We start from the raw sequence: 27,335 nt of genomic DNA on the forward strand, positions 1-27,335 counted from the left end.
TGAGGGTGATTAATATGGACTGTCAGAATTTGGATGTTTTTAAGGAATAGTTTTCTGAGTTTATAGGAATATGTGTTTGATATGTAAAATAAAGAAATCCAGGTGCCTTTGACTTTTGTAAACAGTCTTGTTAGTGCAGAGAGCTCAGGCTTCAGGATCACTGCTTTGTAGCTTAAATTGGGATATTTTTGCTGGTCACTTAACATTATGAGGACTGATTGTTCCTTTGTAAAATAAGGATAATAAGACTCTCCTCAGTAGGGGTTGTGAGAATTAAATGAGACATTTTGAGTATGAACACCTCACAATGAATGATTGTGTGCATTGATATGGTAGTAGATGATTGTTTGCCCTTTGAAGGAAATAAAAAACCCTGATGTGCGATGTTTGCCAATTTCCATGGTGTAAATGCTGCTGCCATGGCTGTTTCAAGTTACCAATGTGAGGACAGTACACAGGAGTGGGAATGTTTGTGCAGTGGCAGTGCAGCTCTCCAGCACACCATTGCTTTCGTCCCTTTCCTTTCTATGGGAAATAAATCTCAGAAAAGTGCCAGTGTCCTGGTTTCACTGTTTTTGTCTTTTTTTTTTTTTTTAAGTGAAATAACCCCCTACCCGGTACCACTGTTAGGTTAGGGTTTGTTTGATTTGAGTCACATCTCTTTTATGGCTGGCACAGATTCATTACTGAATCAGTAGAAAGACTGGGCTTAGGTACCACCTTGTTTGCTGTGATATGAGAGATCCTGAAGTAGTAGCAGTTTATTCCTTAGGCTAAGAGTGATGCTTTCTGTTAGGCCCATTTGACATTTAACATCACTGTATTCACAAAAACCATTACCTTGCTAATGACCATTCTAGTATATATAACTCTCTTCCTAAAATTCCATAACCTTTGTTTTTTAGTGATCACATACTGCATTTCATTTTTGTGTGAATGTTATTTTATGTGAAATCAGTAATCTAGATTATTGACTAGTAATCTAGTCATTTACAATCATAATACAATCAGAATAAAATAGAGATTATTATTTTTGTAACCTATGTTCCAGGTTCCATGGTGGCAGCTGACCTAAATTATCTCTAATCATCACAACAGTACTGGAGGGTGGATACAGTTATTCCCATTTTACAGAGGAGGATACATATACTCAGAGATGTTAAAGATTTCTCCAAAACTGTTCAAGTAGCCAGCAGCTCACGACACCTCCATGGGTGGTGTTTGGAAGAGTAATCATTGAAAGAAATAATGGATAATGATGCATTGAGTTTATTTTCTTGAGACAGAGGAGACTGAGCAGCCTGAGAACATTTGGCGCTCAGAGGGAGGAAAAGCTAAGAGGGGAAAACAAGTCTGAAAGGGGAGGAAGGTTAGTTCAAAGACCAATTTCCCCTGCTTCACAATTTGACTGGTGCCAGCTCTAACTGTGTGTGTTTGCTTTACTTGGAAGATAGAATCATAGCGCCAGAATTCACAGAAGTCTGTTTTAGTGGAGGCATTAGTCACGATATGCTAATTGCTGAAACAACAATCTCCAAAATTCAGCAGTTTAGCAGAATAAAGGGTTATTTCTCTGAGGTGTCACAGGGCAGTGTGGATAGGGGGGTGGGGAAGCTCAACTCCCTGCAGTCCTTCAGGTCTGGATTCTTACATGTATTAGTTCTGCCGTTTCCTAGAGCCTTGGTCGTTGATTTGGTCTTTGTAACTGCCTGGTCAAAGAAGAAAGAGAGAATGAATGCATTGAGGGTTACTTGGGAAGCTTTAGGGGCCAGGCCTGGAAAAGGCAATTATTGCACCTGTTCACATGCCGTTGGTCAAATCTCACCTTATGGCCCACCTGACTGCGAAGAAGGCTGGGAAATATAGACTTCCTGTGTCTTTGGGGGGAGAAGAAATGGGGATTGGTAGATTCGTAGCCTAGTTTCGGTTGCTGGGAGTCAGACCAGAGATCTAAAGTTCTGATGCACCACTATGTTTCCAAGGTGTTGGGTTTTTGATGAGAAACTACCACGTAGCACATTCTCAGCCTCTGGAAGTCATAGGTTATGATGCCTGGCTGATGATGGCCTTTGATGGGAAAGTTGTTTATCTCCTCAGAAGAGAAAATAATAATGTACATTTCAAGAATTGTTTGAGAGACTAAAAGAAAACATGATAATGGAGCAGATATATTAACTATAAATGGATATCAAAACTCTAATTCTTGTTTGTAACTTTTAACTAAAACTGTCAATGTTGGTAAGAAAGAAAGGAAAATGCTAATGCAAAAGGAAAAGGTAAAGGAACAGTGGGGAGTAGGATATAGGCACTTTTTCGGGAATCTGTTGCCATTTAATTTCAATTCCTTTAGTGAAGCAATTCTTATAAATAATAAGAGACTTTCCACATAGTGGATATTTAGCATTTGTAATCTTCACTTTGAAGATTTGGCATTTTTGATTTATAAAACTGATCATTGCAGTTTCAATCTCATTAGACCATGTATTTGTGGCTCTCTCTGGTTTCAGAGCAACTGCTCTCCAGAGTCCTTTACAGTTCCTTGATTTAAAGGTGGGGAAAAAAAGCTGAGAGAGATGGGGCCTTTTAAAAACAAATTACAATACCTCTGATACAATGACGAGAATTCATTTGATCTTGTTTTGCATTGGCTGTCTATTGTTTTGATCTCCTGTATTTATGAGGGTTGCAGTATTTCTTTTCTTTGGCTTTCTTATTTGTAACTGCAGATTTAGTGGTTGCATTTGTGTGCCACTTGCCTCCCAGAATTTGGCCCAACAGTTTTGAGTAACTGAACGATTTATCGAGGACAGATCAGCTGAAATGTGGCTCAACTTTAGTAAAGCAGAAGGAATGACATAAGGTTAGGTGACTGATGTGTGAGTTTTTGAATTTGATTTGGTTTTACATGGAAAGGTTGAAGCAATGATCCATGTATTCTAATAAAAATCATCAGTACAAATCAAATAAAATCTGGCTTAGTGGCTATTTTCCCACTATATCACTCATGGCTAGCCTGTGCTGTTACAAACCACATTTGGCAGAAAGTGTTTTTTCCTAAAACAAAATCTTAAAGTCACATTGCAATCTTTGCTGTGCGAAGAAGGCATCCTTTCTCATCAAACTTTCTGCTCATCTCATCAGATAAATCAGTATTCTTGACCGACTGCTTGGCCTTCCTCAGTACCCGCCCCCACTTGTTTTCTCTCAGAATGCCTGGTTATTGTCATTCTTCAGCTCTTTTCCTCTATCTCCTTTCAAACGAATAACATTTCTTCCATTCCTGAGAAAGAGTTATGGCTTTTTACCATTCCACTCACTGAATCTGTGGGCGTAGACATCATAACAGTGGACTTCTTTTTGACCAGTAGATCATTGATTGTGACATGGGCAAAGCAGGCTGCATTTGAGTTGCAGACCTACTAGAAGAAAAAATGATTATTCTGATGAATGTGATGTGATTAAAGCTAAGAAAATACCAGTTATTTTTGCTAGTGCGTTTCATTTCCCACTACACAAGCTGGACTACTAAATTAATGTGGATGTGTTTGGCTACTTGAGTTATGAGCCTGTTTTAAAGCACTTGAAAGTGAAAGTAAGAGCAGCAGCATGGTCTGGAGAAAGCAATGGTCCGTTTTTGTCATACCCTTGACCTGCTGTCAGTGCCCGAACCACTCTCAAAGCGACGCAGAGATGCAGAACTTGTGCCATGTTGGTGAAATGGAATTGTTTGGAATACTGATCAGCAGATATGATTTAAAAATTCAAATTGCTAGATTTGAGTACTACACCATTCTAGTATGATCCACCTTTCCTATCTTATCAAGTGTTCTCACGACCTGTTAGAATTAGAGATAATCTCAAGAAAATGGTGAAAATAGGCGGGCCACAGTGGCTCAGCAGGCAAGGATGCTTGCCTGCCATGCCAGAGGACCTGGGTTCGATTCCCAGTGCCTGCTTGTGTAAAAAAAAAAAAAAAAAAAAAAAAAAAGTGGTGAGAATAAGTCTTACTGGAACTTGAATCCTCTGTTATACAGGATAACTACCAATTACTTTTCTTTCTTTTTTTTTCTTGCTTTCACTCTTTCGAAAATTGATGTAGGCCTGCTCATATTTATGTATGTAACTTCTTTTGATCCCCATTCTATATTTTGAATAATTCAAGATGGATCATTGAAAATGAGATGAATATAAAGGTTTTTTGGAGGTTAGAAAGCAGAATATAAAAGTGTAGTAGTGTTATTGTGATAAAATGTAAAATCCTTAAACCAACAGACCCTCTGAATAATCTGATCCCAAACAGGAAGATTATCAGTTGCGCAAGTTGCCACATATGGGAACTGTTTCACACACAATTATTAATATCGAGAAACTATTAGTAAATTCAAGTGTGTGTATATGTGTGTGTGCTAATTCTACACATATACACATTTAAAAGGCCCAAATTAAAAAAAACAAAAAAGCCAGTGTCTGCCAAGCAGTTGGCTGAAAAGCAATTGTGAGGAAATTTTTCTAATCAGTCTTAAATCAGAGTGGAGATCCATAAGCCCTGTTCAGTTTATCAAATGGCAAGTACTTCATCAGAGGGTTAAAGGGGCCATTTCTATTTTATGTTGGCTACAATAATATTACTCATTCAATATGGTATACTATGCATATGTTCTATGAAATGACAATGTTCTGCTCACAATGCATTTTTCTATGCTAGAGCTGTACTCCTCACTTTGTTTCTGTGGCTCATTCTTTTATATACCTGATCTCTAAATGTGGGTTTATACCCTTTTTACTGTGTCACTTTATTTCCCCCTTTAAAAATTTTTTTAGATCGACATCACTTATTTGTTGTTTGCCAACCGAAGGCAACTACACTAGACTTACAGCTCTCTCACCTAAGTGTGCTTGTCTTTATACACTTGAATGTAATTAAGTACTACTGCTATTGCATCTCTTCTTTGTACACAATGGTTTATAGAATATGGTGGGAGGAGACATAAGAACAGCCAGTTAGAGTAGCCTAGACTCCGGAGTGGATTGTCTGGCTTTACTTTATACCTCGCATTAATTCACAAGTGGTTCCTCAGTCTTGTCTTCACTTTGGCTGGATTGCTTCAGAGTTAATACTGTAATATGTCTTAATTTATTCTAGTTCCTTTCCTTTTCTCCTCCCCACCTGGGTCACAAGGTAAGACACCACCAATAATTGTATCTTTTGAGATTTCACAAGAATTTATAAATAAACGAAAGAATATTTCTCACCAATTCAAATAAAACAAATTTTAGTCTAGTTTTGCATTTCCTGCGCACATTTCCTTGGCTTTAAAAACCAGATGACCACAGACCAGATCTGTAATCCTACGTAGGAAACTGCCATGAGTTATCCCTGATAAGAAGGTGGGGAGAGTGGGGGTTAAGAGAATTCTTGTTTCTTGCTTTATATACTTTTGTATTTTAAAATATATTTTTTCTATAAACATAATTAAAAATCAGTTTTAATGGTCTTAAAGAAACTCCCCCTAGATTTCTGATAAGTTGCCTAGGAGATATTGTAATTGCGCAATGGAGAAGTCACATACCTTCAATCAGGTAATCAAAATTAACTTAATAAATGAGGGCACACCAACATGCTGTGCTGGTTCTGTGTGCCATATCCCGGGAAAGACACAAGGTCACTTTGATAGTATTATGGCCATGGATGTATTACCAGAATCTAATCACGAGGAAGCTCAGATAAATGCAAACTGAAAAACATTCTGTAAAATAACTGGCTTATAATTTTTAAAAATGTCAGTATCACAAAAACAAGAGAAAGGCAGGAGCTGTTCCCAATCAAAATAGATGAAAGGGGTGCAGCAACCAAATGCAGTAGCTGAGTACTCTCCTGAAGAGGGAAAGAATGCCAAATTGAAATATGGACTGTGAATTAGATAAAAGTATTGCATTGATGGTAAATTGCCTGATTTCAATAATTGTACTATTTTTGTTCTTAGGAAGTGCACACGGCAGTATTAAGGGGTAAAGGGATATGCTTGATGCAACCTACTTGCCAATGGTTCAGAACAATGAATAATACAGTTTTAACTGCATTATCATTAGAAACTTTCACAAAAGCATAAGAAATGGAGAGAATTTTAATAAATATTCTTTCTTGATTTCAAGTCTGGGTCTCTCTTCTTCATTAGTTCTCTAGTAGGACTAGGTAATCTTTTTTTTTTTTTTTTTTTTTTTTTGAGGCTTATTGGGGGATTTTGATGATCAGAGACTTTTGGGAATTACTATCCTAGAGTATATGATATTATTTCATAAAGAATTGCTAGAATCCTTTTGAGGTTGGTCAAATATCAATAATAAAATGGCAGAAACATTCAAAATTGGAGAGAAGGAGTGAAGGTTGATTTTGCTTAGTTTGGGGACTTTAATAAAGTATAATAGTGTATTCTTTCTAAAAAGGTCCTCACATAGAGCAGCCACAGTTTACCATAAAATAGCAAAAATTTAAGCATTTTGCTTCTAATTCCATTCTCTCATAATTCTGATTAACAAAATTGTACTATATTATTAGTGGACTATGCAAAATGCATCCTGTTGAATCCATCAAGTAAAATAAGGACATTTCTCCCTGATCCAACTTATTACAATTTCACATTTGTAAAGTATTTGAGATTCATTTTTAATGACCTGCTTCCCTTCAAATGCATGCAGAGGTAGATTTATAAAACTATAAACAGTTTATGCATTTTTACAGATTTCCGTTATATGTTTTATGCTGATTTTACATCTTTATAATTGTAGCAGAGATACAGAGTTAGTAGTTTAAAACAGTAGGAACTACTTGTTCTGCTGTGATCAAGGAATTAGATAATCTGGCTTGCTTGCTTAAGGGGTCTGTGTCTTGAGACTTTTATAGGGCAGTATTAAAGCTCTGAGCCTTCTTATTATGCCAATACCCAGAAGATTGCTTTAATGAGAAGTAAAGGGCCTTTTTCCAATTACAAGGGAATAACTGTATTAAGTTCCTGTGTTATGTCAACCTGCTTTGATTTGATTACTGCGAAAGAAATGGATTTATCTGTCAGTGTTACTTAATTAAGCCTTCTCATTGATGTTTTGCAGAGTAATAAACTGTGGTTTGCGCATTTGAGCCTAAATACAAAGAAAATTGGTCTAAAACTAAGACATAACCTCTGAAGATAACATGTAATATTGCTTACTTGTTATTGGCAGGTCATAGGCGACTGTGTTAGACACAGGTGGAAGGTCTGACATGTTGATAGGATGAAATTAAAATCAGTTTTTGGGAGTGATTATTTTAAGCAGATTTGGATGTGCTGGAAACCTGCAGTTTAGGGATTTTTAAATATTCACAACAGTTGCCTTTACCAATCTTAGTTAAGCATCTAAAATGGGAGGAGGAGATAAGTCTAGAATAACGAGGAGTAGTAGTAGATTTAGTTAAAGTATATGAGGAAGCAGAAGAAAAAGAAAAAAAGCAAGAGGAATGTATTCCATTTGGGAGAAGTAGACCACTGTGGTTATGTATAGCAATTATAGCCTACAAATATTTCAATTAAGCCAGCCTGCCCCTTCCCAGAGCTTCACAGATGGCACCCCAGGGAGAAAAGATGTACAGGGGGGAAAAAGAAGAAAAGATAAAACTGTTGTATGTTTTATCTTGGCTTTTTTTCTCCCAATTGAAATAACTTTAATAAATTATTTATCAAACTGGCATTTTAAGTATCAATTTGTATTTCTTAAGTCATTAAATTTTATGGTTTTGCCACATAAAATTACATGTATGAGTTGAAAAATACGTATTGTTTTAAACTGTTTAAAAGATGCCCTCATGGAAAATTGAGTTGGACTTGAATAAAGGCTAAAATACTGCAGTAACTCCCTTTTGAACAGACTGTTCCTACTATACTTTTGCAACGTATTATTTTTCCTTGTACAATTGATATGTGTAAAAAATATAAGATCTTACACATGACCTTTGAGTTCTCAGATTTATTTGACAAGGAAATCCATTAGTTCTGAGAAGGTCAGAATTGATAGCAGAAATCTACTACAAATGGAATGCCCAGGTCTTCATTCTTTACATTCAGTATGTCTTAGATTTAGCATGAGAAATGCCACCACAGCCAGATTGGGAGTGTGCGGGGAAGTTTTCCATTCATTATGAAGCATATCTTGTTTCTTATAGGAACAGAAAGATGTGATCATGGTTGTGTGGACATTGTCTTTCAATATCTGAAGCTCTTCAACTTTTCCTATGTCTGTAGCAATTTTCGGATTTGACTTCAAATTACTCTCCTTAGAACTCTTATTATACTGGGTGCTAATGAAAATGTGCACATCCTTAGCACGCTCTTTGCTGATGAAATATTTTGAACTCTAAATTCATCTGGCACTGACGGAGAGCATATGCCATCTCAGTTTGTGTGGAGGGCTCAGCCAAGGGTTCTTCCTGGACTAGGAAATTAGTAGGAGCCACAGATGTACACAGTCTGTGAATCTCCATAATGGTGTGGAGGATATTTAATAGTGTCTGTTGTTGCAGGGAGAAGGATTTGAGACAGTGTAGACTTCAACATGTTTCATGATGATAATCTTTCCTGACAGAATTTAGCCTCAATCTCTGAACTCCTTCTGAGTAGGTAGACGTTTTCATCAGAAAATCAGTATATTTCTACAAGATCAAGAATTTGTGGACTCATATACAATGCAAAATACGACTTTGGTTGCTTTGGTGATGTCATGAAACTCCAGGGCTCTGGATGCTTGGCATGATTGGGGTGCAAAGCATGGAAAGGACCGATACACAACTCTGCCTCAAACCAATACAGTCCAGTAACTCTCACACTTACATATTCCAAACCTAGGTTAAATCTATATAATCTTTAATCTTTGCTCTTAGTTGGACTTCCTCTCAGCATACATAATCTTTGACGGTACATCATATATAGCAGGCATAGAAATATGTTGAAATGATGAGATGTACAGAGGATTTTTTAAAGATAAACTAAGTCACTGAACAAGTCTAATGCTTACTGATTCTCACTTTGTATATGGATAAGATGGAGTTTGTTTAAATATATTGGCTATTTCCTAAGTCCAGGACACTATTTAATAGTCTGACTGCTTCAGCTGAAGTAGAAGTCATAAGAATATGAGATTCAGTCTTTTGTGAATAAATCACAACTTTACATATTTTATGTGGTTTGATTATTTTAGATATTGGAGAGTGTTGGGAAATTAGGCACTTAGGGTAGGTGTTGATTATTGGATTAATGTGTATTTACTTTGGAGCATGTACTCTTCTAAGTGTTTAGCATGTGTTAGTTAACACCAACCCATTAATGTTGGAGGTACTATTATCCCTTTTCGTAGAGGAGAAAACCGTGGCATGGCGATTAAACTTGTTGAGAGTACACGGTTATTGAGTGTTGGGACCAGAACATGAACAGGTCATCTGGCTCTCAGGTGAGAGCCTAAAATAATATATTATCATTTGTCCTTCCCAAAACAGTAAAATAAGAGTGAGGGGGATAGGTTCTAGTTCTTTCTAAATACAATGAACTATGCTATGTGTCCTCAAACATGAAAGTTAACTTTTTGGCCCTATTAATTTGTAAAATTACCCAGTTTCATTAGGCAGTGTCCAAGACTCTTTCCAACTCTAAAATCTGGGTTTTGGCTTCATTATATCCAGGTCAGATTGCCAGAATTTGTTTTTCTATGTGCCTTCTTCTGAACCTTTCTGCACCTTTGAAACAGAGACCTCCCAGTAATTCTTTGGACAGACTTCCTGGGTACAATCATTCATTCTTTTTCCCCTTCTCCTGCCTGAGAAGAGTTGCCTACTTTGTTTTTCCCTTAACCTTGCCCTTCTTATATAGTTGACATGAGACACTAATAACCAACTGTAAATTGCTTCATTTGCAGTCCTAATCTTTCCTAAAAAGGAATTTCTTAGTCTCCTGTTTCTAACTGGCTGCTGAGCATTGTCTCTGAAACCTCAAGCATGTTTACAGTATTCTGTGAGACCCAGTTAACCTGGATTTGTTTCACATTCATCTTTTTATTAAAATGGCCACAACCATAGTTTGTAGCCACTGTCATTCCTATGCCATTTCCATGGTCCCCCAGCTGTCTCCCCTCCCTTACAAGTAGCCTTCACATAGTTAGCAGTCTAATCTTTCTGAGGCACTAATTTGGTCTTATCAAGCTCTTAGAAACTCCCAGTGCCTTACCACTTCTTACTGAATGAAATCTGTATCCTTATTTTGGTTTTTAAGACCCCAAGTTTGTCTCCCACTATTCTTCATGAACTTTTCAATTTGTTCATATTGATTTGTTTCTTTATTTACAGATCAATTATACTCTTTTCTTCTTCTGTGCTTAGCATTCTGACTTTGTATTCAGGGTACCAACAACCCCTTATTCTGCAATATCTGCTTCTCTTCCCTTCCAACAAAACAAAATAAACAAATACCACTTACACCCCCGAAGCAAGTCCTGAAATATTTTTGTGAACCATTAGGGCTTGGGAGAACAGTTTAAAAGTTAGCAATTTTGTCCAATCCTTCATCCTAATTTTGATTATTTTAACTTTCATTTCTAGAAATTTTATTTCATTCCTTTCAGATCTGCTGGATCACACTTTCTGGTTTCCTATTCCTTGTAGATATTTTGCAATCTTGCCTTTCATTTCTGCTCAGTACCGAGGCAGCTCTCCAAGCAGTGTCTTGTCTCCTGTTAGATTCCCCTCCTTGGGTGGGTCTTGCGTTTTCAGTTCTGCTTCCCTTGACCCAAGGGACCATTAACAGTTCTAGGTTGGCAAATGACCTTGGTGCAAAAATGTTATTTCTCCTTCTCTAGTTCAAGCTTTCACTTTGATTTTGGCTTGATAATTCTTTACCGTCTTGTCAGCTCCATTAGTGTTTTAAAGATTTGTTAGTTTTTTGTGGGATGATTGTCCAGATACAGTAGCCTGTCCTATTTCCAAGGATGGAAATCAAACCCACTTATTTTACAGTTGGCAAAAATGAGTTCAGAGAGGCCAGTGCCTTGCTCAGACCACAGAGCTGGTTAATTCAGAGTCTCTGCCAAAAATCTAGGTCTCCATTCTCTTTCCCAGGGCTGTGTTTTCTGACATTTGCCCAGCCTGTCCAATAGCTTTGGTCTTATTCTCTGTATAAACAAAGTGAAGATTTCAGTAACCAAATCATAAATTTAGTGACTATTGATGGGAAATTAGAGAAAATGAAAATCATACCTGTACATATTTTCTCTAAATTGAATGTTTGGTCCTAGTTTTGCGCAAACTTAACATTTGTGTTTTCGTACTGAAATGTCAGGTACTTTAGAGGGGTTTTTGTGTGGAGCAATTCAAATAAAAAAAAAATTATGGATTGTCAAGCTGCCTCCAGAACAATTTTATCAATTCACCAGTTAGTCTTCTAATTTAAAGTAAAATAAGAAATTAGAAAGGTTAGAAAAATCTTGCACAATTTAGCCAATTTCAGTCTTTTGAAAGAATAATTTTTGTCATCTACTTGCCTTTTGCTTTCCCTCCTGCTTCCCAGATTTTTGTCTTCCTGTTGCTTACTACCATGTTGAATAAAGGGTGGCAGCAGAAATGGGGAGAGGAAGGAACTAAATATTCAGACAACTTCCATCCCAAACAGTGTTTCATTTGTTGTCTAAATGAATTTCACACATCTTCCCAATGTATTATTTTCTCTCACTATTTATCTAGCTGTAAACACTTCTCAGAACAAAATGTTGTTCCCTACTTTTTACTTTCTATTTTACTTCATTTCAGAAAGTAACTATTGAGGCCATATCTGTACTGTAGCATACAAGTTATTGAGAGGTATTTACATGAGTAAAGTATGTTTCTTTCCTAAGGAAGATGTATCACAGTTGGTGCTATAAATATTTAGCTCTATAGCTGTGTATAGATTCACGTTATCCATATAACAAAGCCTACATATTGAATTAACTATAGTATTGAGCCACCACACAGACTTTATCATTGTGCCGATTGTTGATCCTATGGAGAACATTGCCACCTCACATTCTGTTCTCTGTGTTGGGAGCACAGGCGACATCTTCTCTCAAGTTTCTTACCAGGAGTAGTTATGATTCCCTCAACAGTTTGTTTATTTTCATCTTATGACCATTGTGAATAGTGTATAACTGTTTGCTTTGGCCACTCAGTGGCTCCTAAATCTGTGACCTATCTTTAGCAAATGTCTATTCCATTATAGCATGCATTTTGATAAACTTCTCATACCGTATTGTATATAATGCTATAATCATGTGCAAAGAACTCTGAGTTGCAGGTGTGATGGGATTGTGGACTGAATGTTGCTGAAACCAACAAGCCAGGCAGCAATTTTAAGGTCAGAGTAAAGGGAGAGTGCCTATGGTCTGCATTTTCATGATCAACTGTTGGTGTTCTGAGGGATGCCTTTGTCTTGTGTTTACAGTAGAGTTGGTTGGCTCAGACTCCTGTGTGCATAAAAATTACCTGGACCTCTTGCTAAAAATGGTCCCATCCCCAGAGATCCAGACTCAGTTGGTCTGCAGTGGGTCCTAGGAAGTTAATTTGGATATGAACATTCTAGGTCATTCAGCTGTAGGTGGTCTTCATATACGCTTTGAGATGCTTTCAAACAGTTTTTGAGGAAATGGTTGCTAACTAACTGACAGGTCTGAAGAAGCTCAGTAGGAGGGAGGATGGAATAAATGCCTTAAAAGTATCATATTTATATTCATTATGAATTACAATTATCCATGCTATGGTTTTGTCTGTTCTTGCTATAGATAAATGAGCACCAGTTCTATAGATATTTGTTCAAAGATAAAATATAATTAGAAAGCATATGATCGTTCTATTAGGTTTAGGAGCGTTAGCAATTTGTTCTCATCCTTTAGGTGTATTAGGAGGCCAAGGGAAGGAAAGGCCTGTTAAAGAGAACAATAAAAGGGAGGAAGCAGAAAGGCAAGTACAGCAGTGTGAGGTCAGGAAATGAAAAAGATGGAAATGGGAAAGGATGGCAAAAGAGCAGTCACATCTGATTCGTTGAGAATCTATTTGTGAAGGAACCTAGCCAGTATTTAACCTGTTTTGAAAAAGCTAGACTTCCAGCATTTTTAATTAGTGGATTGCTCACTTTTGAAATTGCCCAGTTGGGAATACTCAAGTTTTCATGTGTTTTATCTGCCTGCTAATTAGCTGCCTGCTTAGTTGACCATCATTTTTCCTTTATTTTGTGGACAGAGATGTATATTAAGGTCTCTTGAAACAATTCAGCTCAAGTCTGGGTTAAAATGCCTAAATCACTGTGTATTTAGTAAAAGGTCTTACTAAAATATAAATCAAAATGTCTCCAACTCGGTTCTCCCTTTTTGCTCCTTAAAAATTTCCTTCTAGCCTAGGGTGTCTCAAACTCAACACAATTGACATTGGGGACTGATAATTCTTTGTTATGAAAGCTGTCTTGTGCATTATAGGATGTTTAACCATTTCCTTCGCTCTATCCATAAAAAGCACCCCCACCACTGCCCAATTGGGGCAATAAAAATTAATGCCTCCAGACATGCCAAGTGTCTCCTGGGAAGGGTGGGGGTAAAATCAGCCCCAGTTGAACCCCTGGCCTAACATTAGTACAGTACCCTTTCCTTCTTGTCCCTGCCTGCTTTTCATGTTTCAAATCTTCTTTTAAAATTGGAACGATAAAATGGGTCTAAACAGTATGCAGTCGTATGGTAGATGTCAAGATTCAAATCTGTTCCTTCATTACTTTTTGGCCAAATATAATGAGAAGAAATCTCCTAAATTAATCCAAGCTGGCTCTTTCAGGTGAAAAGGAACTCAAGATGTGCCAGACTTCTGAAAACTTGTAATGGTTGAGAGATTTTATTTATATACTTTTTTTTTTTTTTTGCTTAAAACATTTGCTTTTTGGTTCAGAATTAAGAGAACTATGTAGACTACACAACTCATTTGTATGAGCATCCCAGGGGGATTGAAAATAACTTCTTTGTGTACTTCAGTTCAGCATACATAGGATAGGCTAGGATGTCAGGTTGTTAAACAGCAGATTTTTGAGAAAGGAGTCTACCTTTTCTCCAGCCTTGATGCACTCCCTGGGGCTTTTTTGACTTGGCGAATGTTTATAGTGCACTGATTTTAACTGTCCATGGGGGACATCTCTTTGCAGTTGGATTATCTTGTGAAGTGCAATAAAAAGAAAGAAAAAATGATATTTTTTTTTAAAGAGAATTCAAGTTTAGTGGTAATGATTGCTTTTTGTTGTTGCTATTCTGTCTCCTAAGATATTCTAAAACACTATGTACTCAACTGTACCCAAAAATAAATCAATTAATTATACTAGAATGATAACTTCTGCTGATAATAAAATAGCAGTAATAAAAGGAATGACAGTAGTGCATTAAGGGGATAAACAGTATCACTGAAATGTTAGGAAACACAATAAATGGGATTGTGTCTCCTGCACCAAAGTTTCACACCTCCTCCTCTAATTCTGTCAGAGGAAGTGTGTGATGGCCGTCTGTTCTCAACCGTGATCAAAATCACAGAAAAGTGAAACTTTCCATCTTTATAAAAGGCCTTTCATCAAAAGCCCAGAGCCTTTGATAAATATAGGGTGACTCATCTTTAAAACACTTTTGTCTTTTAAACAATTAATATGGTAACTTCGTTTTTATCCCCTCCATCCTGAGTATTTGCCACTTGAAACACTTACTGAACTTTTTGAGTAATCTAATCAGAAGTAGAACTTCTCTGGTACAGAATCAGTGAGAATTCATTCCAACTTTCTCGGAGTTCATGCAGGTCTCTTCATCATCTATCAAAAAAAAACATTGCTTTCTCATTTAATAAGAACTTTAATTTCTAGATCTCAAAGCCCAGGGTGAGGATTGTAGGCCAAGTGATATGTCTAGTTTAAAAATAGACAGAGACAATTTTGCATATGGTACAACTTAAAAAAAAAAAATCCTAATATCCCTGTAATGGACTGGCGGAAATAGACTACTGAATACTTTTTTGTTTTGTATTTTCTGTTGCATATCTCTTGTCTGGTGTGATAGAGTTGGCTCGAGAACAAAAAGTATCAAAGAGCATCATTTGGCAAGGATGTCACCAGTATTTGTATGGATATGTATATTAAATTAACTCTTTCTTTTTTTGGTATTCAGGTTGTGTTGGTGTATTTCAAAGCTTATTTTATCTAAAATATTTTAGTAAAACTTTCAATGCAGTTTCATGCCTATAAAATTTGAGGCTATGAAACACTGAAGGATGGAAGTAATTTTTATGTTCGTGCCTCTGGTTCCTGAGGGTCCGGTTCATTTCTGCTGTGAATTTAAATGAGCTAATTTAAGTAGATGGGTCAGAAGCCACTACCATCCTGGTAGTCCTGTGCCTGATTCTTAATTAAAGGCAACAGGAGATTAATTTGAAACATTAATTTAAAAGTGCACATACAAAAAGAAAGAATTATTGCAAGGAAGCCTAAAGAACTTTTCTCTTATCCCTAGATGTAGAAGACAGAAGTAGCTCAGGGTCCTGGGGGAATGGAGGACATCCAAGCCCATCCAGGGTAAGTATATCTAATCTTTTTTCCCACAACCAGACTTCCCATATATGTAAATTGCAAACTGAATGTGAGTTACACACACACGCGTGCGCGCGCACGCATGCTCGCGCACACACACACACACACACACACACACACACACACACAGCCTAGCAATATATGCATACTGAATTTAATGTAGGCTGTCTTGTTTTTGGAATCCTTTTTTCCCCTATTTTCTTATTAGATCTTGTAATTGACACCTGTTCCACTTTTGCCAAGCAGAAGGAAAAATACTTTCTTTAAATATTTTATCTTAACTTTGTCAGTTATTGATCTAGTATTATAGAAAGTTATTTGGTGTGGTTGGCACAACTTAAAAAAAGAAATACTAATTTCCTAGTAATGTATTGGTGGGAATAAACTATTGAATACTTGCAAAAACATAATACGAGGTTATATCTACCAATAAGCTATACCTAAAATGTTAATTGATGGTGAAGAGTTGATTCATTTCATAAACATATCATTAGTCCACCACTAGGACTTTTGGTCACCAGTTGGGCTCATTCATTTATTTGGTGTCAGTTTTTTTCTATTCTTTTTCATGTTTTTCCCCTGGCATTCGTTGTTAGTTTGAAGAGCATGGAATGGCAAGGAACGCATGTGGGGGCAGGCTAGGCTATGTGTGTTTAGTATGTATATGACCTTGACATGCCATTTCACCTCTTTTGTCCTCATTTCCCTCATATATAAACTGAAAAAGTAGAACCAGAGGATCTTTTATGTTCCTTCCAACTTAAATATATGTGATTTTTATATAAGTTGTCTTTAACTTCTAGGCCCTCCAAAATCTATGTCAGCTTTTATACTGTACATCTACTGGCCAGAATTAAAAATAGACTCAATGTACATCGTAAAGCAAATATACCTCAACTCCTGCCCCACCCAGCATCTATATATAGATAAAATATTCTGCAGTGAGGGTAATATTTTACTGTAAATATTCACATTAATTTGCAGGGGTCAGGAGGATATCTCTCTTTTGGCATAGAGACAGGAAAGATACTCGAGCTGTCAAAGTGAGAACTTTTCAGTGAGCCATGGCTATACATTTCCACCTGTCCCTTGATGTTATGATCTTCTCTCTGCTCTTCCCTGTATGGCAGGATCTCTAAGCTTACCAATAACTTTGTTGAGCCATTGCATCAGCTGTTGAGTTTGACATTCTAATGCATTGTACGGATGGGTAAAGGAAATCTTTCCTCCTCCTCACGTTACATTCTGCGCTTGCAGGAATAAATCCATTCCTCTTGATGGCATGTACAGGAGATGAGAGAACTTTTATCATGTAGTGCATTCAGATTTACTTAACTTCTTATGATTTCTCTGTCTGATACAAAGTCATAGGTTTAATTGTGCTTCTGTGAACAAGATCCATTTAGAATCATCCTGACTTTTTTTTTTTTTGCATGGGTAGGCACTGGGAATCGAACCTGGGTCTCTGGCATGGCAGGCGAGAACTCTGCCTCCTGAGCCACCATCCTGACTTTTAAATTTAGTTTTTTTATCTGTCCTGCCATTTTTCTCAGAGAAAGTGCTGGTGAATAATTTTGAATCAATATGTTGTAATTTATGTTTTCTAAATCTAGGGTGTTTTGGTGGAACAGATTATTTGTGGCAGGTTGTTCCCCATTATGGCCTTGCTAAGTCACTCAGTACTGGGCTGAGGATTAAATTAGATAATGTATAGTAAGCTTTTACTATACTATCTCTAACAGGGACTTTTACCAAATAATAATAATTATTATTATGCAATGCCTGGTATTAAATGAGTGAATGTAAACTACATGATAGATATTTAAAATGTGACATATTTTTAATAAATCAACACATTGCAGAAATAGATTATGCTGTCATTCAAATTAGTTTTCCTAAATGAGGAAAAGTGATATAAAATGGGGTTGTTTGTCCCTAAGGTTCCAATCATTCTCTGGTGAGGTGATGTGCATTTTCATTGTTCATATAACATCCGTCTTTTTTTATGTGGGCAGATTCTGCCATTTGTCTAACATGCCAACTGACACCTCTGAGTAAATTTGACTTAGATTTTATGGGCAGTGCAACCAGCTGAGCAGAACGATTTTCTTTCTTTCTTTTCTTTGGTGGCTTTACTCACTTTAGTAATGCAGAGTATTTTAACCCTTTCCTATACATTAACAAATTTCTTCATTAAAATTAAGTACTGGGCAGCTTAAAAACATTGTTCTAATTTTAAATTTTCACTAATGCAAGGAAATAACCATAATCATGAAAAATTTCTGCCAAAAATTAATGTCTGCTTTAAAACTAACCTTGTGGCATACTTTTGTCCAAATGCAGAAATACTAATTTATCCTAAAGTTTTGATGTTATTCATGGTTATATCATAATATTCTTAACATTCTTATGTATTGATCCAATTTTACGCTTACAACCCCAGTAACTATAACAAAACATTGAATTTCATTATTATAAAACCATATTTTATTTAAATGGGTCTTCCTTGGTTTCCAAAAAGAGTAATTTCCCTCACAGCACAATTTTACCTTTGTTTTATAATTAAGGTTTATGAAAATAAGTTTTTAATATTTGTAATATACTTTACCTGGGTCCAGTGTTTTGCATGCATTTCTTCATTTGGTCATGTCAACAACTTCAAAAAGTTGGTACCACTATTATAATTTGCAAGATTTTCTTAGCTATTTTGAGGAAAATTTGAACTTTGTAGACTCAAGAGCCCTCCCTAACCCACTATAACTGAAAACTCGGGCTGCTTAGAGTGAGGTTCCAATGTGGGTATGATGGACTCCAGTTTCTTTTAGTGACGGAAGTTTCAGTGATGGGGGGATATGTTTCCATGCTGATTTATGAATGTAAAATTAAAATACATTGTATTTCATTTACAGAACTATGGAGATGGGACTCCCTATGATCACATGACCAGCAGGGACCTTGGGTCACATGACAATCTCTCTCCACCCTTTGTCAATTCCAGAATACAAAGTAAGATTAATTTTAAATTAACATGTACCTTTTGAATGCTTATATTTTACCAAGGTAGGAGAAATACCTGTCCCAGACAGAGGTTCTGTTTTTAGGAACTTGGATCTTTAGTCAGTTCGCTATAGTATTTTTAAATTGCAGAAAAGTCTTGACAGTCTATAGTTGGTAATAGTGCATAAAATATTACATTATAAAACTATGTGGAATTACATAATTTCAGTGATACTGAATTTGCATGGGAAATTTATCTTCCTTATACACAAAGCACTTGTCCCAATTTCAACATTGCAAGAATAGTTTTTTTAAAGAAGTTGAAGTTGGTGAAGTCAAAGAGGTGAATATTTAATATAAAACTATCATTTGGAGCCCGTTGGTTGGCAGTGATACATAATATTAGCTGCAAGTTTTTATTATAGGGGTTATGGAAATAAATCGTATCGATCGGCTTACTGTGCTTAAAACAGTATAAAGTGTTCAAATTGAATTACAGAATCTGATTGTGTATTTATCAAGGTGTGAACTTAAGTGCTAATAATCTAGGCAGACCCCATCCTGCTTCACTGAAAGCAAGCTACATGTGGTTTGAGTCGGTCTGAGTTTGCAGCATGCCTTGCATACTGGCGTTCTTAGCATATTTTTCTGCTTTTGACTACTCTGTAGGGATGTTTGTTTAACAGCAGTGACTTGAGCAATGAAAAGATAATTCATGGTGGCTTAAAAGGTCCCTATAGCTGGTTACCTTAGTTTTGATTGAAAAAAATGATCTTTGTTCCGTAAATGTGAGTTTTAAACAATATTAGTAAATCTTTCAGCCTGGCCAAATTCTATTGCAAATCCGTCAATAAATGAAGTTAAATTTCTTGGCACAAGCTGTTGGACCATACTCCAAGGAAAACACACAACATAATTATATCATTCTGAAGCCATAATTGCAAATGCTTTTAAAGAATGTCCTGATTTTTAAGCCTTGGAAGCTATACCAGTTATTTAAGGTGTAGAGAATCTTTGAATCTGAGCCATTTTTTAAGAACCAACATCAAATCCTTCGGAAGGATTTCAGGTATTTAATACAATATAGTCAAAGGAGAGAGATACTATCAATTTACCTTTAACGAATAACATCATAGGTTTATATCTTCAATTCTCATCCTAACTTTGAGAACTGGGAAGTTATGTTGTTATAACATATAAATATATGTTGTTTTATTTGTACTTTTTAAACTTTCAAATGGTAAATTTTATATTTCTGTTTTAATTTTGTAATTAAAACAAGAATCCCAATCTCTACTGGTTGTTGATAGGGAGGTGCAGTAAGTTTCCGGTTTGTAGGATATATAGATACAGATGAGCCGATACATGTCAACTTAGTTTTTATATAATTCTTTTAATTTGAACACCCATTGTTTCTCTATTCAACCTCGCCTAACATCAAAATAGAACAAAAGAATATTTTGAAAATATTGAGAAGTAGCACCTAAGGAGTGTAATGATGGACTTCCTTAAAAGGTTCTAAAATTACCCTCTAATGAACTAAAGTAAATAAAATAGAGAAAATAAATTCCTACCTGTTTTTAAAAGTTTGTTAATAAATGAGAGAAAAATCTCATTCTAAAGAGCAACTTGATAAATTAATATTGCAGAGTATAACAAGCAATACAAACATAGTAAATAATTGTTTTTGTTCGTGTTTCCTCATGGGCAAATGCTTTTACAACCAGGACACTTTTTCAATCCAAATAGTATTTAAAATAAAAGTGGACCGAGAGTCTAGAGGGAGAAAGCTGACTCTTTTCACTTGGTTGTTGTTTAAGCTGAAAATCCATGTCAGCCTTGCTCTTTTATCCCGTCTGCCCTCCTTCCCATTAAACTCTTAAATATGGAGACCCAGACAGTCCCCTGTATTGTGGTAGGAAATGCTACTATGTCCACGAGGCTCCCACCCACTGTTCCCAATGAAAGGCCTTCTCTGTTAGATAAGCTGTCTGGTCTGAAACATGGCTCTTTATTGTTTACAAACTGCTACATTTTCCACCTCAAGCAGATTTTTGCACAGAAAAGAATTGTGCTTGGGCTAAATGGTTTATCTGACATTAATGGCGCAGTGTCAGACTCAGGTCAGGGAAGTCGCCCTCAGATTGAGAGGGCATGGTGCAGTGGACAAAAAAAGGAAAAAGAGAGAAGAGGACATTTAAACAAGTATGGAATATCTCACATTTTTAGTTCAGAGAAGAATTTAAAATATATTTTTTCAGACAACTATGATGTTGCATTGAATACTCTTACCAACACTGTAATTTCTCACATCCCAAACATCTTCCTGAGTGACTTGAGTGTCTCAGTGCTAGTCTCGGGGAACAAAGATTCGCATTGATTTTGCCCAAGCTGCTGTTTATTTACAATGAAACCATTTTTTAAGATGAGCCATGTTGGTGTTATGTTGCGTTTTTGCAAAGAAAGCTTGTTTTCAGAAAATTAAGGATAACCAATTTACAAATGGGGACAAAGACGAAATAAAATCTGTTAGAGTAGTGGACAGCTTAAACTCATAGAATATTTGCTATATTTGAAACTGTTCTTGGTGTCCAAACTCAAATCCTCTGCTGTGACCCTTGTGGAAGATTTTCCTCTGCCAAAAAAGGTACTATTAGACTTTCCTGTAAGTTTTTGACAACAATCCGATATCCCTTTTTAGAACCCTTGACTGGTTCTCATTACAACTACAAAAGGTTTCTTTACATTTCAAAGACTTAATTTTGCCACGATGTCACATTTGAGTAAAAGCTATAGCATTAGAAATAAATCAGCCACTTTATTGGACCAGATTCTCTATTGTCAAATCAATCAAGCCTGTGACTGAATTAGGCGTCTGCTACAGAAATAAGTGACACTAATTTTACGGGAAGGAGTTATTAACTGCAGATGACCTGATTTTAATTTTTTTATTTTTTAGTAAACTGTTCACTTAGTGAAGTTTTATTTATTGCAAGGGAAGAAAGAAAATACTGAACCTCTCTCTCCTTTTGGGAGTGAATTATTATTACACATTTTAAACTTTATGGGAGTACCCTATTATTACTGTTTTGGGGAAATGATACAGGTAATGCTAACGTGTTTGCTCATAAACTCTTATGGTAACAAACCCTTTATTACAATTCTGAACTTTTGGTATTCATATGGATGGTTTTACATATATGTTATGCAGTATTTCTGATATACCTATGTTAAGCATGGAAATACCAAAATTCAATTTATTTGTGTATTACACAAATGGGATATAATTTATAAGAGTAAAAGAGTTATCTCCATTAATTTCTCTTTTTAGAAAATACTTGCATGCCTGAAAATAGTACACTATTTGATATCTTATGAATCCCTATACTAAAAATAAAGTGAGCACACGTGCACTTGTGTGCATATACATGTGCATATATATACACACAAATATGTTTATTATACTACAAAATTTGATTCACTTCCTTGTTTATAAAGTTCTTTGCTCTTTCCATTTCTGTCTGCAGTTATAGTTGCCATGCAAAGTTTCAGAATTTGATATTGCATAGGTCCTTTAAAGAAAAGCATAGAACAAATAAAGAAGCAAGTCTCTAAACGTTGATTAAAAAAAAATGTGTATGGATTTTTGTGTGGTGTAAGGATTCTGGAGATGTTGAGAGATTGAAGCACTAAGTGGCTTCACATTTGCTTCAGGTAGCTGCATGCATTGACCATTTCATATGGTCTCTTACCTGTCAGTATGTGCTCACTCCTTGCTTGCGTGGCTTCAAGCCAATGTGCATTTCTCCCTTAGTTGAAATTCCATGTTCTGTATCTGGAGAAAACAAACCACTTCTTTCTTGTGACTACCTGTGATTACCACTGATAATATCTCCCTACTCTGTTAGTAACTGGTTTGCTGAAGTTTTAACAGTTTGATGAAATCTTTACAGGTGGTCAGTGGTTACTTTTGAGAATATTCTAATAGGACAGAGGGAACATGGGCCTTAGACCTGTGTTTTTAAGAGGATTGTTTATATGCAATGGAGTGTATTGAAAATCCTGACAAAAACAGTATGCAAAGAGTATGTTTTTCTTAAAAAAGAAATCCCTATTTTCTTTTTGCTAAGCATTCAATTTTTGCAGATAATTGTCCAAATATTTTTACAATGATGGACAATGTATTTTCTAGCTAAACCTCTTTGATCCAAGGAAGCTTCTAAGCATACATTTTCCTTCTATTATGCGAGAGCCTTAATTGAAAACCAGATTGTTTGAGGGTTAAGTGAGCAAGTTTCCCAGTAAGATTGCATACATGGATTGGTAACTGAAGGATGTGAAAAGTGATACTTTTGTACAGTTGGGCGCAGCTTAGCTCAATATCAGCTGCTGTGTTTTCACATGTCCCATAGTGAATGGTTCAGTTTCCTTACTGTGATATTTTGTTCTAGTCATACTGATGGTTCTTTAGTAGTGTACTAAATAGTTTACTACCATGTAGTAACTGGTTTCTAAACTAGCTCAGTGGAACATTTTACTGCAAGATTAGATTGTGGTTTCAGGCAGAACTGAAGAAAGCTGCTGGCTTATGGGATGACCTTTGAATCTCATCTGGGTTAGCGGTTGATATTTTGATTTGGTTACTGTGGTCATATTGTGACAGCTGCTGGCTCATTATAATTCAGTTCCACTGCTCAGTTTGCCTAGCAGAAATATTTAAGTTTGTATTACTTCAAAGTGTTTATGGCTACCCTGAGTTTAGCCCAGCGTAGAGGTGAAGTGTTGTGAGTGTTTTCAAATCCCAGTGGCCAAGGAGATTGCCACAGTCATCTTGTAAAACTGCAAATGTGAGTAGATGCTAAAGCAGGGAGTGTTTTTTTTTTTCATTGTAAACCAAAAACACCCCAAAAGGAGTCTTCCTGGGAAAAAAAATCGTTTTGGAAACCTTAGCATACGAAGGAAAAGAATGACCACAAAGAAACATAATTTTTTCAAAGCATGGATAAGATTTAACTTGATCTCTTGGTTAGATTTTTTTCCATGCAGGAATTTAAATATGAGAAAATAGTGGAAACTAAGGAATAATGGCAGTTATTTGATATTTGAAAGCACCAGAGTTAAAATTATATTTGAGAAATTACATGAGCATGCAATTGTGCATATGGATGTCAGCTCTAGAAATTTTAGTTCACTTTTTCTGTTTTTTTTGTTCATTTGTTTTTTTGGGTTTTTTTGCATGGGCATGGGCAGGCACTGGGAATCGAACCCATGTCTCCTGCATGGCAGGTGAGAACTCTGCCAATGAGCCACTGTTGCACTGCCCTTTAGTTCACTTTTAAAGTGCTCTAAAGTTAGTGATATGAGCAGGCTGCTTGCAAGTTCGTTAGTTATGGGACATGTCTCTTTGTGCAGTTTCAGTGCCTTTTAAATGGCACTTTTGTTTAGCTTGAGGTTGTTTTGATCTGTTATTTATTGGACACATAATGTAGTTCCAGCAATTTCTGGGAGAAGAATCTATAATAGTATTCTTAGTTGTTTTTATTGTCTTTATTTATTGTCCAATTGTATGTACGGACATACATGTATATGTATGTTATTTCCGTATGTTAAAATCAAATGTCTCCCGGAATTATTAACATGAATTTCGAACATCATCACTAGTGATTTTATTAATACTGATTATTGAGCTAAATCTGGGAAAGCTCAAAAGAACTGAGTTTTATATTCTCTGTGTTGCTCCAACTGACTGTGGGTCCACAGGTTGGCTCATTTTCACATCTTTGAATTGAGGGAGAAACAGATCTTTGGATGATCTCTGAGGTAATTTTCTCATCTAATGGTCCATTGATCTTTTAGGTATGCCATTTTATCTATATACTGTCTTTTATATCTAGAGATATTTTATCATTCTTTCTAATCTATTCATCTCTATTTTAATGCACCTTCAAGTAAATTTCGTAGTGTTTTCCAAACATAATTCTTTAAACCCTGATTCAAATGGATGTTTCATTTCTACCCTAACTCATTCCAGATCTATAGCTAAGTGATTGAATTGATCTGGGATAGAATAATAATGCATTAAGTTGCACCACCAGGAGAAAAGCATTATGCATAGGCTGACGCTTGGCACAGAGTTTAGAACCTCAATAAATGGCTTTTGAATGAATTAATATATGAGTAAATCAGGGAATCAGATATAGAGAGTTTAAATTCTGAATGAAAAGCCCAAAAATTAAAGTTGAGTCTATACCTTATTTTGTCATGAAGAAAACCCTAAACCGGAAGGAGTCATGTAAAAATTTAGTTTTTATGCTATAGTGCTACATCCTGGACTGCAGAGACTATTCTTCTGATATCAGGAAATGTTCCATGCTACAGTGTAGTAGATTTCTGCTTTCAATAAATCTACCACAGATTATTTTCTTAAGGAAAGAGGTAAAAATCAATAATTTTTGAAAAGCCACTGGAAAAATTGTGTTTCCAATATCCTAAGAACATATTCATAAATGTGCCCACTTCTTTGTCATTGCTCCCGCATCCTTTGCATCCTGCTGCCTACTTTTTGGCACAGAACAATTAATGCTACAATCATCTCACACTCTTAGTGTCAAATGAGGTTTTATAAAATTAGAAGAAGTGATACCAGAAAAATGTTACTAGAACATAATGGCCAACAGAGAAATGTAGTTCTTCTAAATTCCAGGGAAGGTTTCTCTCAAAGTAATTTATTGATCCTATGAGAAAATAAAGTATTTAGATTCAAATAAAAGTAAAAAGCAGTTTGCATCAGGTAGGGAGGCTTTTGCTTGGAAGTAATGGAAATATGATTAATGGAGGCTTAAGAATAATTTTTCTCATACCGGAAATCTAGTGGTAGGCCACTGCTAGAATTGGTTTGCAGCTCAGTGATGTCAAGGCAAGTGTCTTCGTGGTTCTTTTGCTTTCCCTCAATGCTTCAACTTCTGTCCCCTGCCTCTTGGCCTGCAATTACAACTAAATTCATGGTCATCTCTAGCTGCAGAGGCTGGAATTAGGGATAGAAACGCACACAACAACTTCTCTAGCCTCTTGCATTGAAAGCAATGAGAGAAAAGAGAGTTGGTGATAGATATTGGGCTTACCAATCTATAGTTCTAGATTTGTAGTTTACCTTTTTTTTTTTTTTTTTTTGCATGGGCAAGCACCAGGAATCGAACCTGGGTCTCTGGCATATCAGGCAAGAATTCTGCCACTGAGTGTAGTTTAGTTTTGAAGAGAAAAATATATAATTTCCAATGTAATGTTTTGAAAATTAAGAAGAACAAACTTTCATGTAATAAGCACACTATAAAAATGTGTCTCATGGGGTGCAAGGATAGTTCAGTGGTAGAATTGTTGCCTCCCACACGGGGGACCTGTGCTGGATTCCTGGTCCATGCACTTCCCCAAAAACAAATAAACAAGCAAAACAGACAAAATACAACAAGCAACAAAAATTCAACAAATGGGGCTGCAATAATGGGATACTCATGTGAAAAAATAATGAAATGTAACCCCACCATACAGCATATAAAAAAAAAATCCCCAAATTCTGGTCATCAAATTAAAGAGAATGACAAAGAGGCACTGAATAGAGAAAAAGAAGAATATTGGAAAGAGAAAGATGGGCAAAATATAGTCATGTGAGCTATACATGGAGAAAGGAGTCTGAAGCATGCTGTTCTCATTTTACCTTTAAGGCCTTTGCTTCCTTCCAACCCTTCAATGTACCAAATCCCTTGAGCAAGGCAAGGATGAACCAAAGTCAACTCTTTTAATGTTTTCATTTCCTCAGACCTTCTTTTTAAGGTCTCTGGGTCAAATTCCTGCCAACATATCCAGAGCTCCTTGGTCATGCAGTAGACCTATAGCTCTAGTCATCAGCCTTTCCCTAACCCACTTTGGTAGTGTTTGGCAGAGCCAAAGGCCAGTCCCAACTCCTACTGGCTTCTCAATCTTCTGTTGTATCCATCAGAGCAGGTCTGGCATCCTGGAGCAGAAGTCCCCTAGACTATCCCACTACACGTGACAGGCAAAGATCTTCACTGTCTATACAGTCTTCATGGAAGTTACCTCCAGCTATCTTCCACGGCATTCGGCCAAGAATGCCCACTGCCTGGGGTAAAAGACCCTCTATTTTATTTTAATATGTACACAGTTTTATTTGTTTATTTTTAATGTGGAGGACTAGGTGCAGCCAAAAGACATTTAGTATTAGACAGTGTGCCAAGACTGGATGAAATTGTGGTGAGAGCTGAACCCAACAATTAGCCAGAGGTTTCCCACCCCTATTGAATTAGGACTGTGGTATGATCAGGAGGATGAGATTCTAGGAAGCGGGAAAGACCATCTATCATTAAAGGTAAGCAGGATGGGAAGTAAAGAGTACTGTTTGTATTTAGTACTAAAGTTTTTCTCCAAGTTTTTCATTGGAGAGATGTTTCTTTACATTTTGCATAAGCTTGATACTTAAAATTGTGCTGTTGACAGCATTTACCAGTAATATAATTAATTCTTGACTGAATTGAGGGAGGGTGTGAAGAGGTGTAAATACTTTAAACACTTCACAATTCCCAAGCCTCTCATTGCCCCTCAGCTCCAGGAGCACAACATCAATAGAGTTAACATGTCTGTGAACCTAATGCCCATGACAGTTGTGGGTCTACTTTAAACCCT

The 27,335-nt window shown here is 36.3% G+C and overlaps 1 protein-coding gene across 16 annotated transcripts in view; it reads left to right on the forward strand.

The window, feature by feature from the left end:
- The window catches only part of TCF4 (transcription factor 4), a 463,737-nt gene that overhangs the window by 207,085 nt on the left and 229,317 nt on the right, over window positions 1-27,335 (forward strand). For all 16 annotated transcript variants that reach the window (XM_077135388.1, XM_077135394.1, XM_077135390.1 and 13 more), the window contains 2 exons: window positions 15,568-15,629; window positions 18,554-18,650. In XM_077135388.1, coding sequence (XP_076991503.1) covers window positions 15,568-15,629; window positions 18,554-18,650 — 159 coding nt within the window. The remainder of the gene's footprint in view (window positions 1-15,567; window positions 15,630-18,553; window positions 18,651-27,335) is intronic.

This window comes from Tamandua tetradactyla, chromosome 18, assembly GCF_023851605.1.
Source record: "Tamandua tetradactyla isolate mTamTet1 chromosome 18, mTamTet1.pri, whole genome shotgun sequence".
In the NCBI taxonomy this organism is placed as follows: domain Eukaryota; kingdom Metazoa; phylum Chordata; class Mammalia; order Pilosa; family Myrmecophagidae; genus Tamandua; species Tamandua tetradactyla.